The 13,037-nt window shown below is 39.1% G+C and overlaps 1 protein-coding gene across 1 annotated transcript; it reads left to right on the top strand.

Annotated features, from left to right (window-relative positions):
• The first annotated feature begins 3,772 nt into the window (after positions 1-3,772).
• Positions 3,773-12,686, top strand: LOC139620330 (ERBB receptor feedback inhibitor 1). The gene is made up of 4 exons (XM_071475720.1): positions 3,773-3,958; positions 8,044-8,174; positions 9,001-9,080; positions 10,215-12,686. Exons 2-4 carry the CDS (start codon positions 8,128-8,130, stop codon positions 11,231-11,233), a joined length of 1,146 nt encoding a protein of 381 aa, XP_071331821.1. The 5' UTR covers positions 3,773-3,958; positions 8,044-8,127; the 3' UTR covers positions 11,234-12,686.
• Positions 12,687-13,037: the final 351 nt, after the last annotated feature.

Here is a 13,037-nt window from a genome sequence, read left to right as displayed (position 1 = left end):
GTCATCCTGTATGTCATGTGGTGATTCAAATCGACTTTGACCCCAGAGCAAGTTCCAAAAACTGTGAAAACAAGCAAATATTTGCCCAAAATGAAGAACACGCAGTATGTCCATGGCCAGTTGAACAAACATGTGTCAGTGCCAACAGATAATATATTTTACTCTGACGAAAGGGATCAAGTTGGCTGCTTAAGAGTGAATTAATATAAAAAGATCAAGTTCATTGCCCATGTACAGTTTCTCTGCAAAGTGCAAAGCCTCTTTTCTCCCTCTTTTATCCTCCCTCAATTCAACTGAAACTCTTAATAACTGGGGATCAACTTCACAGGACTACGGAAGGCATCCTGCTGGGCCTGCAGACCCTCTGCCCACATTGAGGCCTGAAATCACGGGCAGGGAAGCTGCCCAGGCTTCCAGTGCTGCATCCTGGGCAAAGAATTGCTCTTTTCATGCCTAGGTCTCTGCCATTCTTTGAATCTGTCACCATGAAATCAGATGTCACAGAGTTTAAATCACTTTAATTCTTGCCACTTCCTCTGTCACTTCTTTGCCTGCTGATTCAGTTTTGTCTTTCTCTGTTGGCACCCTTGGAAAAGAAAACTCTTGCTTTTCTGTCTTTTTCAGAGATAGCACCACCACACATAAAGCTTTTAGTTTGGATATGTGTTTCTATGTGTCTGTTTTCCACCTCTAATCCAACTACATTTATAGTTTGTAACTACATTTTATTCACAAGATGCATTAGCAGTAATGCCATACATGCAATTTAAGAAAAACTGTCTTGTATCAGAATAGATTTCACAGAAAGTATTTTCTTTTGGCCCTTGGCGCCGTTCCTGAGCTATCCAACAATCAAAGGCAGCAGAAACATAATTCTTCAGCCCATCCTCCCCTTCTTCCCAGTGGCTGCTGGTTCTTTGATAACTGAGCTGTCTTCTCACGGGATGAGGTCAAAGGCCATGGTGTGAAGCCCACTCAGTCATTTGAGAAGCCTGATTCCTTCCTGACGCCTCCAACTTGTCAAACCCAACTGCAAATCCATTAAATTAAGAGAGATTAAATGAAGTGTGTGTTTTTCAAATTGCACAGAACTCTGTACACAGCATCAATACATTCTAGTACTGATTCAGCACTTAATCATAACTTTTGTGAGCCTATTTATTATTTACAGTCAAAAATCCTAAAGATATATAAAACATATACTCTGTTTGGGAGTCTACTTTGAATAAAAACATGAAACATGACTATTGAAGGAAGCTGTGGTTGGTAACAGAGATGCAAAAAACTGAGGGCAATAAACTAGACCTGAGAATTTCCTAATAATTTCTCTGTTTTTTCACAATTACAACAACTTCATTCCAAATTTGGGTGATGATGCTCTTGTGCCTCACTAAAGGGTTTACTCATCTATTCAAAACCTTTTAAATGTGTGTATCCCATAAACATAACTGTGATACAATTCCTTTTATTTGTTACAGCCTCTAGCATTGATTCACAGAAACGGCAGCATTACGATTAAAAGGTATGTAAAACTCAAACATAAGATAGGTTGAGCCATACTTTGAAAATAGCCATAGGCTTGTCTGTCTGCAGTCTGTAACAGTGCTCTAATTGCTATTACATGTTTGTACACAGCTGGTTCCTCTATAAGAGAATTCCCTGTGTCACCATGTCAGCACATCAACCTACACAAATGTATTTACCATAGAACACGGACATTATGTTAACACCTACTTCCTTTCCTTTTCCAGCTTGAGACATTGTTAAATGAGTGGTGGGCAGACATTTATCTTCTGAGATATTTTCTTGGGAGATATGAAACAGATTTGCTCTACCTATCTAGCTTGATATTTCTGGGATTATTATTGCTGTTAATTCTTATCTTGTCCTCACTGTTATTTCCTGCTTGAAGTTTCACATCTTTAATCAAATTGAGCTCATAACAAAATCATAAAAAGAGGTCCTTGATTTCAGTCCTACTTTGATGGTCTATCTGACATTTGAAGCAGCATGAGGGAGTTCCTTCAGAGCAATCCATCAGATCTTTGAAAAAAAAGGCTGGGGGGGGGGGGGGGGGGGGGGGGGGGGGTTACAGATGTGGGAGGTGGGCTTCTGACTGCACTGACAGCTGTGAGGGACGGAGGTCTCTCAGAGCAGGAAATGACTTGACCTCCCCTGTGGGAGACTGGCCCACCCTGACAACAACCCCCACAGCTCTGTGCATCCTGGGTCACCACAAGCACCCACAGCAGGCCACAGATCAACAACAGAGCGGTAGGGGTGAGAAAATCTGCTGGCCCAGGTGGCAAAAATGTGACATTTTAAATGGTGCTGTGTGACATCTACACAACAAAGCAGAACAACTGACCAGATTAAGACCTTTAAAGGGATTGTATGTATAAGGTTTCAAAATGAAGATGTGAGCTGCACTGCACCACTAAGCCTTAAGTCAGAACTTAAAGCAGTTTCACCTCTTTATTTCACTCCAAAATGACATGTACTACCAATCACTTCATTGCACAACAGGAAGTTGATCAAACATTTTATTTGCTGAAAAGTATGAGTATTCCTTTAAGCAAACAAATTGCGTTGGTTGGAGAGGGACAGTTGATGATTGCAGCAATACAAGCACATTTCATGAGGTGTATTTATTTTGTGGGTTTTTGATTTACAGTGGGTATGTAGGTATAAGGCACTCCTTAATCCATATATGACCCTGTACAGGTTTTATTGGAGTATTACAACAGTGGAACAAGTAAATAATAGGAAAGAACGAAGGGAGGTCACAGGGTCATTTGGCATCACTCTTACACTTTTATGAGGTGGTTATTTTATTCAGTACTTTACAGTATTTAGTGTGTCTATTTGTCTGAGGATTTATTAGGATTGTTACAACAGTAAAAACATTATTTGGCAGTCTGGAGGAAGACAGTAGGCTCAGTGTGGTCTGGACTCTGTGGTGAAAACAAGAATGGTCTGCACTCACTTCCCTGTTATTTTCTGGTAAATGGCCCCCTGTATTGTCCTTCAGCCACCCTCAGCGTGGGTGAAGACAAACACAGACAGTGAACTCCAAAGTGACATGGAGGCTTCAAAACATGTCCTCATCCACCATGATCAGGCTGCCAATCTTGTACTTGTTCCTCTCTATCAGCCCTATATTGTATTCATGCCAGAAGACACCCACACACTCTCTGACTCCCACACAGGTCAGACCAAAATTGTTTACTGTGTTATGAAGGGCAATTTCCCATACTCTCATTCATTACACAATGCAGATAAACATGATTCAAATTCTGATTCTGGGCATTTTTGCCGTTTCATCTTAAGAGTCATTTTGCAGAGGGGAATCTGCATAGGAGAAACTTGAAAACTCTTTCTTTTTCTTTCTGAAATGACCATAAATTATCTTGGAATAAATGTAACGCTCCATAGTTTTGAGAACAGACATTTTGCTTGACTGATTCTGTTCCATTGGCAGTGAGTACATATTTTATGGATAATGACAGCCACACCTTAGGATGATTCCCTATACCTGACCTATATAATGACGTGACAATCCACTAGGTTATAACAACTTCTGCTCTCGTTTAGAGAAGTGGAGGTTCAGATTCTTCCAATACTCTACTACGGTACAGCGCTACTTTTCCAAACGGTGTTCAATTTTTCCTGGTGGTTTTAATTTTTAAGGGGATTTTTCCCTTTAAGGCGGTCTTGGGTGGAGTTACAGTTATGTGCCCGGGGTGCTGGATGCATTTATAAGGAGATGTGGAAAAGCGCGTCACTCTGACAAAATGAGTTTCACCTCCCCGCGTTGTTGACAGAGGAAGGATGTTGCACATGGTTCAGTTTTGACTGGGAGTGTGGCTCATACTATTAGGCAGGTTTTCTGACATTGGACGGGAATCGATCGCCTGAGCCGGCTTTACGTGATGGAGAAGTAGTCTGCTTTTTCATGGTAAGACTTCCTTCCATTTAGCCATAAAAATCACAATTTGAATCGATGGAAACTGGGTTTTCATCTATTTAAACTGAACCAGAAGGAGTAGTGTTTGTATGTAATGTGGGCTTGTATGTAAGCCCAGTTATTTAAAATCATACAAAGCAACATTAGTCGATTTTCTTTCCTCAGGAGAACTTTAAAGTTGCAAAAACAGTCGTTGTCGTTGCTGAGAAATACCGTACTTTTGTTGTTTCTTTAAAATAACTGTTTAGTTGAACTGTGTGTGGATTGATAAAGCTCGTCCATCTGACTGATTTGTCTGTGATCAGCGGGAGAGGCTGCTCTCCTGACCGCTGTATGGCTTCCTGATGTCCGCCCAGTGAATCCATCGGGGCGGGATGGTGGCGGGATTGCTCGGCCTATCCCCGGTGCGCCGCTAGCGGGCGCTAAAGAGGGATTCAGTCTGGCAAAAAAGTTTAGTTGGTGCGTGGAGTTTCGTATATGTATAAATGAATGAGATCTATGAGATCTATGATCTCTATTTATGAGAGCTAGATCAACGTTGAACATTGTAAACATTAAGTTAAATTGTTTCTTCACAAGATTTTTTGCCTACCCATTACATCTACCACCAATTAAATAAATATTCTCCCTCAGCTTACTTAGGTTATTAGAATTTTTTATTTACAGTCACACTTTTACAGAAGTGTTTGACAACAGATATTGTAATATTACCAAATTATAAAACTACTGTCTAGAGCTGTCACTAACTTACTCGGGCAATGTAAAATTTGCTACAGCATCCTGGGTGACTTCCACACCTGCTGGCTTTTTCTACCACCAACACCTACTGAACCAGCTTCAATAATCGAATTGGGCTGGTGTTGAAATGATTCATACCACAACGAAATGCATGACTGTCATTATAGTTATAGTCAGTATAGTTCATAAATAAAATGAGCCAGTCCCAGAGACTAATAATTCACCTGCATCTGTCTCGCTGTCAGGAGGACTTAAGTCAAGATTCAAAGAGTCAGACTCAAGGGCTTATTTTTCACAAGATAACACCAAACTGTGTAGTGAAATGTAGCATGGCATACTGATAGAGCTGGGCTAATGAGAATAGTGTGCATAGAGAATAATGATTAGAATGAAAAAGAGTAAAAATAAGAATTAGGAAAATCAACATAGTATAAAAAAAATCAAAGATAAAAAAATATAAGTGGATGTTATTAGATATTATTATTATTATTATTATTATTATTATTATTATTATTATTATTATTAAAATGGTCAAGTGTATATTGGTCTGGCGTATGGCATATACTGGCCAGTTGGGCTGTGCAATTTTTCTAGCACTAAATATGTGCATAAAAAGATTTCCACTGCATACTTTACTGTACATTTAGAGATACAATGTATAGTTGTAGAACATAAAAAAACAGTTTGAAAAGCAAACAGTGCAATCATTTTTACACAAACAAGATTCAGGCTCAGTGTTTCTGCAAATGATAAAACTGCACTAAAACTGCACTTTGTTTTTTAGTCAGTCATATCTTGTTCACACCCTAAACTGCATTCTCATTATCTGGTGAAGTGAATGGCTTGGCCCTGTCACACCTACAGCACAGGCCTCAAACATCCGACCTGTTAAAAACCAATACATGTAGAGTATACTGTATTTCTGTAGTGTTAGTAGATTACAAGGCTTTGTGAGAACTCCCAGTCACACATTTACATGTCTCTCCTTTAGTAAAATCATTCACAGTGCTCTATTGACATTATTTCTGTTAAAGAAGAAACTTTCATCTAGGCTCCAAATACTGGTGTTGAAAAATGATTTTTTTAAGTCACATAGCACTGCATTATTTTCTAGTATTGTGGCCTATAAATGTTATGGTGGAATTATTTACATCGAAGGCACTTGGTTAGATGTCTGTACAGAATGCTAGGCTGTGACTGTGGAGTTTACAGCAAGTTGTAAAGAGGTGATATTATCATCTGTAAAGGTCCAGTCCAGTCAGTGAATACCCATTGCCTAAAAAAGTGAGGTAGGGGCAGCCAAGGATAACACATCAAGGTTCCTGCATGAGATAAACAAACAGCTTTTTCTGGTCTCTTGGTTGTCCTTCCAGCAGCGGCACTTCATGCAGGGGATTTGTTGCACAGGCTCATACCTTGGCCATTTCTGCTTGTCTCCATGGTGTATCTTCAGTCCTAACCTCATGGGAGAGTTCACTTGGATTTTCAGGCTTGTTTCACTGTGCACCAAAGTGACACAAAGGCCCATTCATGCCTGAGAGTGGCTCCATTCATGGACACTGTGTAATTGCTGGTAGAATTCATAATTGTTCAGCGTCTTCCATCTCTGAGGTTCACTGGAGGAAATGACGCCACAGTTGGTTGTCTTAAGGATTACATGAATATTCAAATAGATGCATGGGTCACTGTTTTGTTTGTGTGGTTTTTTTGTTGCATTATGCATACTCTACATTGTTTGCTTCCCACATTGACTGTAGAACTGTTAGTGACATGAAACAAAGCAGGACTTTGGAGAATATAGTTGCAGTGTGATAGTAAAATGGACACCCTCAGGCCTCCAGCCAAGTGTGTGTGTGCACATGTGTGTGGGTATGTGTGTATGTGGGGGGTGGATTCCTAATTAGCAGTTTGCAGGTGAATTACTGCATGGCTCCATTCTACAGACAGGAAAAGGGAATATTGAGTGTACAGTATCTACAATTTAGTGCTTACATTTTATTGTGAAATGTAGCTTTTAGTGGCAAGGGTAAATGTCTGTATTGTATCTGCATTATTGCATTAAGTATTGTTGTAAAAGCTATGGGACGCACATTTTCATGTCTGTACAATATTGTGGATAATTTAGGGAGTCCTACAGACAAAGGGACTTCACTCAGTTTTAAACCCCTTCAGTGGTCAGATGGTGCCACCTTTCACATAAAAACAGAATTATCTACACCTGATCCAGAATACATGTGTCAATCTCCCTGAAAAGTGCTATCAGTAGGTGTGTCATACCAGGAGACGGGAAGCAGCCATCATATTAGTCAAATATTAAAATGGTCACCTGAATCAAGTTACACTGAAGCTTGGAATTACTTCTTTTGCTTGACATGTCCTTATTTTACATTTTAGCAATTTAAACAGAACACACAACATTGTAATTATTACAGTAAGATATTGTTTTGTTAGTTACAGTGTGATGTCTTTGTGTGATGATGTGGTGTGCCATCTCACTGCTGGAGTTTGTCATTCAGCATCACAGGAATGTTGCACAATTAGTCCCTGTTGTAAGGGTGGATACTGCAGGGTTTCATGGTCACAGAGAAGAAGGAGGGTAAGGAGTGCTGCTGCCCTCCCACTTCTAACCCGGAGGTTGTGCAATAGCCTGCTCATCAGACAAATGGCTCTAACCACAAAGAAGTACACATGGCAGCTGCCAGAGCAGACTGAAGTAATTTAGTGGGCTTTTGTTGTGACTGTTGTTTCTTGGGAGGCTCAACTAAAACAATGCAGTGTTTCAGGAATTGAAATTATTATTTACTGTACCTAGCAAATAGGCAAGACAAAACCAAGATGAAAAAATTCACTTTCCCACTTCTCTCACAAAATGCTTTTTGTTTACCCAGTTACTATGTTTCAGTGTAGGCTAGCCTATTTCTGATTGAGGAAAAATAACGGGACAGAGTAGAATATATCTGTGTGATTATAGCCTTGCTGTGTTAGTCACATAAATTATCTAATCTACAGGTGATATATGTTTGTGTTTTGAGCCTCTGAGTATTTGTTCTAGAGTATTTGTCTTGACCTTTGACCTACCTGGTAGGATGAGAGCATGAAACTGGGTGTGTTGGATTGTGTTCCTGATGCACATGGTTTATGTGCCCTGTTTATGAGTATTTCACATCAATGGAGGGAAGACCAGAACAAATGGAGAGAGTGCTATTATGTGGAGAATTTTGGTGTTTAAAATTTAATTCTGACACACCGGCTGCAACAAAGTGTGAATATCCAAGTTTTCCTGTTGCTCAGGAAAAGATGAATCCCTAACCTCTCAGTTTTCTGTGTCTCTCCAACAGCTTACCACTGGCTAGAATGAAGCTGTGATGGGTCTGAATGTGCTGACATGATTTTTAAGAACACAACTGCCTTTCTGCCACAGCATGGCCAGGAGTCAGAATAACTACTGGGGGCAGCATGACCCGAACAGGTATGCAGACAACGTTCTGACACTGGAAAGAATTTAAAAAAATAGAATCTGTTGTTATTTTTTATAGTGTGACCAGGCTTTTACTTTTATCATATAGGATTAGGACTATGATTCTAATGTTTGATGTATAGAGGTACAAAAAATAATAAAATTGAACTATTAAATTTTGCACCCCTCACATTCAAAAACAAATCTTTAAGATGTTTTAAAAGATGAAGACCTGGCTTCATTTTAAGGCCATCTGACTATCACTTGCATTCACTAGTTTCTATGTGTCTATGATCAGAATTTGTCATATTCTTTGATAAGGTACATTTGATTTAAATAGCCCAAAATTGCAGTTTTGCATTAAGAATCTCTATCTGTAGACCATAAAGGACAGACAAAAAAAAAACAACTGGAAAAAAGGGAGAAATCTCAGGGAAAACATGTGTATATGTGTGTGTGTGTGTGTGTGTGTGTGTGTGTGTGTGTATATATACACACACACACACACACACACACACACACATATATGTATATATGTATATATATACATATATGTGTGTTAGCAATAGTAATAAGAAATATGTAGCAAAATAACATGAAACAAAAGGACAATATTAGGTAAATAAGGAGCAACCATTCATGGTTTAGAGAAGATGTTGAGTAACTTGCAATGGTTTTACATCATGTTGATACATAAAGATGAACAGAAAATATATTCTGTTAAAGCATATGCTTGTTATTTCACATATAATGACTTACTCATGACAGGTTATGTGCAGGAATGATTTACACACATGCACTGCTTTGTATGTATTTCTCAACCTTTCTTGCCTTGCAGAGTGTGCTTTGGCCTGAGTGCTGACATGGAACACAAACTGACAGAGCTTCAACAACAGCAGATGGCCAAGGAATTTAACTGTGAGTCCTTTACATATTAGTTTTACATATAAAAAATTATACAATTACTTTGCCACAGATTTACAGAAAACAACAAACATGACAACTAATGTTTACAACTAACTAACTAACTAACTTATGATGGTTTAAATGCACTGTGAATTTGACTTAATATTTCTCAGGTACATTATAATATTTATTTTAATCTGTAATTATTGACAATTGCAGACATGGGTTTTGAAAGTTAATTGCTAGCAAATGCTTTAGATGAAGTTACATTAAAATTTAAACAGACATAGTACTATAAAACTGAAATAAAATAAGCTGAGAAAAAAAAACAAACAATAAAGTAACATTGATAGGATTTTACAGCAATTGTCATTTTTGACTGTCCTTTGGAATTGTTGTAGAACACTTCAAAGGTTTGACAAGTGCTATAAAATTTTAGTCAAATCATTTTTTTTAAAAATTGCTGATATGATTTTAAAATTAAATTAATTTCAATAAATTCTCCAGGATAATGAATTCATATTCTTAAGTTTGTCTTGGTTTGTTAAACTAGACTTTAAACCTGGTTTGGCTTATAAAACAGCATGAAAACAGGGTTTAGGTGAATTTGTCATCACTGTAGCAGAGAAGAGAGCGGAGCGAAGGAGTCGGGGAGCCTATCGCTCCCTGGTCACCAGCTGTTCCTGCAGTCAGGGGCACGTCGGATGTTTCCACAGAGAAGGTTATGGGAAGCTACGTTAAGATTGTGGCCTGCCCCACAGATAATGATGATTCCTCTGTTAATCAGGGTGTTGTGGCTGATGTTTGACGAAGAGGGTGATAGGTTAAGCGGTTGTTTTCAACATGTTTTTACTCGTTTCCTGTAAGATAACTTAATCAAAAACTTTTTTTTCTAAGGAAAGTGGGCAGCCCACTCCCCCTGGTATTTTTCCCTCCTACATCACCACTACACTGTAGCTACGAGTTTTTTCTCCTTGCAAATTGTTTTCCATGTTTCTTCCTCTGAGAGTTGTTTCCACTCTGAAGGAAACAACAGTGATAGAAAAACCTTGTATAGCAAAGCAGTGGTTTCTTGGTGCACAGTGCAATTTAGGATGAGTCCATGAAGACACTGATTTAATGCATGATTCTTTTTCCCTTTCCCAGCCAATATCTCGCTGCCCCAGTCTCTTTTCTACTCTGATACTTATCGCCTAACATCTGATAACATACTGCGGCTCCATGAGGGAGACCAGGTGGTTCCCTCTTCCCAGAGACGGACAGTATTTGGGGGCCTCCAGAAAGAGGCCAAACCCCTGCCACCTCTGCCAGACCCAGAGGAGCTCATGTCGGATGAAGCTGCTGATAACGAGGTGGAGTTTTTTACCAGTGACCGACGGCGCCTTTTGCCCAAAAGCTGCCCCAAGGCCATATCCAGGGGAAGTAACAGAGACTGTGGCCAAGTAAATCATGCCTATCAGGATAGCTCATTGCAGGCTGGCGCTGCTGGGATTGGCTCCATGGCTTTCTCCTGGCCAGGCAGAGAGGACACACCAACAGGTAGAGGAGGTTGGTTTGGAGCCAACAACTGGGCATCTACTCTCCACAGAGAAGACCATCAGCATGTGGCATCAGCAGTTGGAGATTCTTTCTGTAGCAAACAGCCAGACCAACACCAGTCATCCAGATTCCGTTTTTCCTTCTCAGGCCCTGCTTTCCAGCCTCACAGCAGCACCACAACCGGCTCCACTGACAAGCCACAAATCCCTCCTCGTATCCCCATCCCGCAAAAACCTCCCGCTCTCTCACAGACTGTGAACACCAGCGAGGAAGACAAGCCTCCCAAAATTCCTCCAAGGATCCCTTTAGTTCCGCCCTGCCCACCACGTACCCCGAGCCCCAAAAGCCTTCCAATTTATATCAACGGTGTGATGCCTGCCACACAGAGTTTTGCTGCTAACCCAAAGTATGTAAGTAAGGCGTTACAGAGACAGCACAGTGAAAGGTCGCCACCTGCAGCTCAATTTTCTCCCTGCATCGTTCCCATTTTGAAGGATGGCAGACAGGCCAGTGCCACTCACTACATCCTCCTGCCGCCAGACCGACCAGCGTACACAGACAGACGAGAAAGACTGCTTAGTGAACCGGTGAGGATGGGAAACACCAGTGTCTGGCACAACAGATAGAAACCCTCACTCATGTCACTGTGTCTGAAACTTGCTGAGTACTATGACTGACCTAATTAATAACCATGTGATACGTCTTCATGCTACATTTGCATGTCTAATGTCATATTAGTGTTATTTTCAATGACTGATGCTTTCTATGACCACTTATACCAGACCACACTGTGAGGTTTTTTCTGTTTTTAACTGAAAATTTTACCAGTCAGTATTTTAGTGACATCCTCTTGTTCAACCCAGAAAAAATCACAATGACCCAGTGTTTTCACTAATCGTGGAGAAATATTTACCTCCTATAAAGATTTTCAGTTTTGGTTACTGGGATACTGCAGTTATCTCACAGGGAAAATGTCTCATCACTCATTTATTTTTAGGTCTGACAGCCGCATGCACACATCACTGAAAGAAACTGAGCTAATACTACATTTCTTAGAGGTGAGCAAATAATTACTGTATGTACAAGCTGGGCTTGTACATGTATTGTTTATGACAATGCTGCTTTAAACCATGAGTATAATGTGTAGATAGGTTTAATGTTTTGCAGATCATCATTCTCACATTAAGATAATGATTTATGGTAAATTCAACAGTGAACAACGTGGCCAATATTGTAACGACACAAGTGTTGAATGGTTATATTAAATGGTTCACCTGAGAAAACTCCGTCTTTATAAAGTTTCAGTGGATTCTAGTCAATTTCAGTGCTCAATGCTTTTTCCAGGTTTTATGTGTAAGTGCACTTATTCTCACAATCAAAAAGCTGATCTTTTTATTTCAAAGTTACACCAAGCTACATTCTACCTGCAAAATACTTAACATTATCATTTCAGGCATTGATTGATTCAAAATATTTTATTCTCATTTGCACAGTGTTTAATTTATTTAAAGTTACGTTCTGCGATCTGAATGTAAACAGAGTAGTCAGACCTCCAAACTTTAGAAGATACAACTGAAACCTGCTGTCATTCTTAAATTGATTGACAGGTCCTTTGATAGACACATGAACACTAGCCAAAAACTAAGTCATTAATGTGTTTATGATGCGGTTAAGGGTTTTACATAAGCTGTGTTTACACATTTGTAAATTCATTTTTTACAAACGTTCACAGTTCATTTTAAATTATGATGAGATTACAAACAATAATATTAATCATTAAGGCAAACTTTTTAATCATGTATGTAAATTTAGCTCAATATTGCCTACATGGTCAAAAATGTAGACTGGACCTTTTGTACCTGCGTGGGCATGGAAATCATGTTACATTTACACTGTTGAAATGCAGACTCACATTTACAGCCTTTGTCATACAAGTGGGTTCTAAGCTCTCATGAAGGTCCTGTATCAAATCTGATCTGAACAAAGACTGTTTGTAAGTTCATGATGTTGTGTCAAAAGTAAATCATTGTAAAATTGTGTTTTTAATCTATTTATAGAAATAAAATAACTTATTCATTCTGTGATTGGTTCAGTGTTCAGTATTTTTGGTTGATGGTCTCTACTTTATCAATATTCTCACTGGAACACTTTGGTCTTTAATACATTTTTTTCCTTAAATTTCTTAAACACATACTACAATGCAGACAAAACTAAACTAAATGTGTATCATTGAATATTTCACTTATAATTATGGATTTACTGACTTATTGATAAGGTCTTTAATGGCTTTAGATGTGCTTGCTCTTTTTTGAAAATATATTGCAACCTACACTAGGTAAGTACAAGAGAAGATATTACCAATACTTTTAAAGGTCTTGCACCTAGACTGAGTAAGATATATCATGTTAACTTGGAAAATGTCTGACCTTA

This window comes from Trachinotus anak, unplaced genomic scaffold (assembly GCF_046630095.1).
Source record: "Trachinotus anak isolate AG129_WGS33_773 ecotype Australia unplaced genomic scaffold, CSIRO_AGI_Tana_v1 ptg000004l, whole genome shotgun sequence".
NCBI classification, from domain to species: Eukaryota; Metazoa; Chordata; class Actinopteri; order Carangiformes; family Carangidae; genus Trachinotus; species Trachinotus anak.
This window is presented reverse-complemented; position numbering and strand designations above follow the sequence as displayed.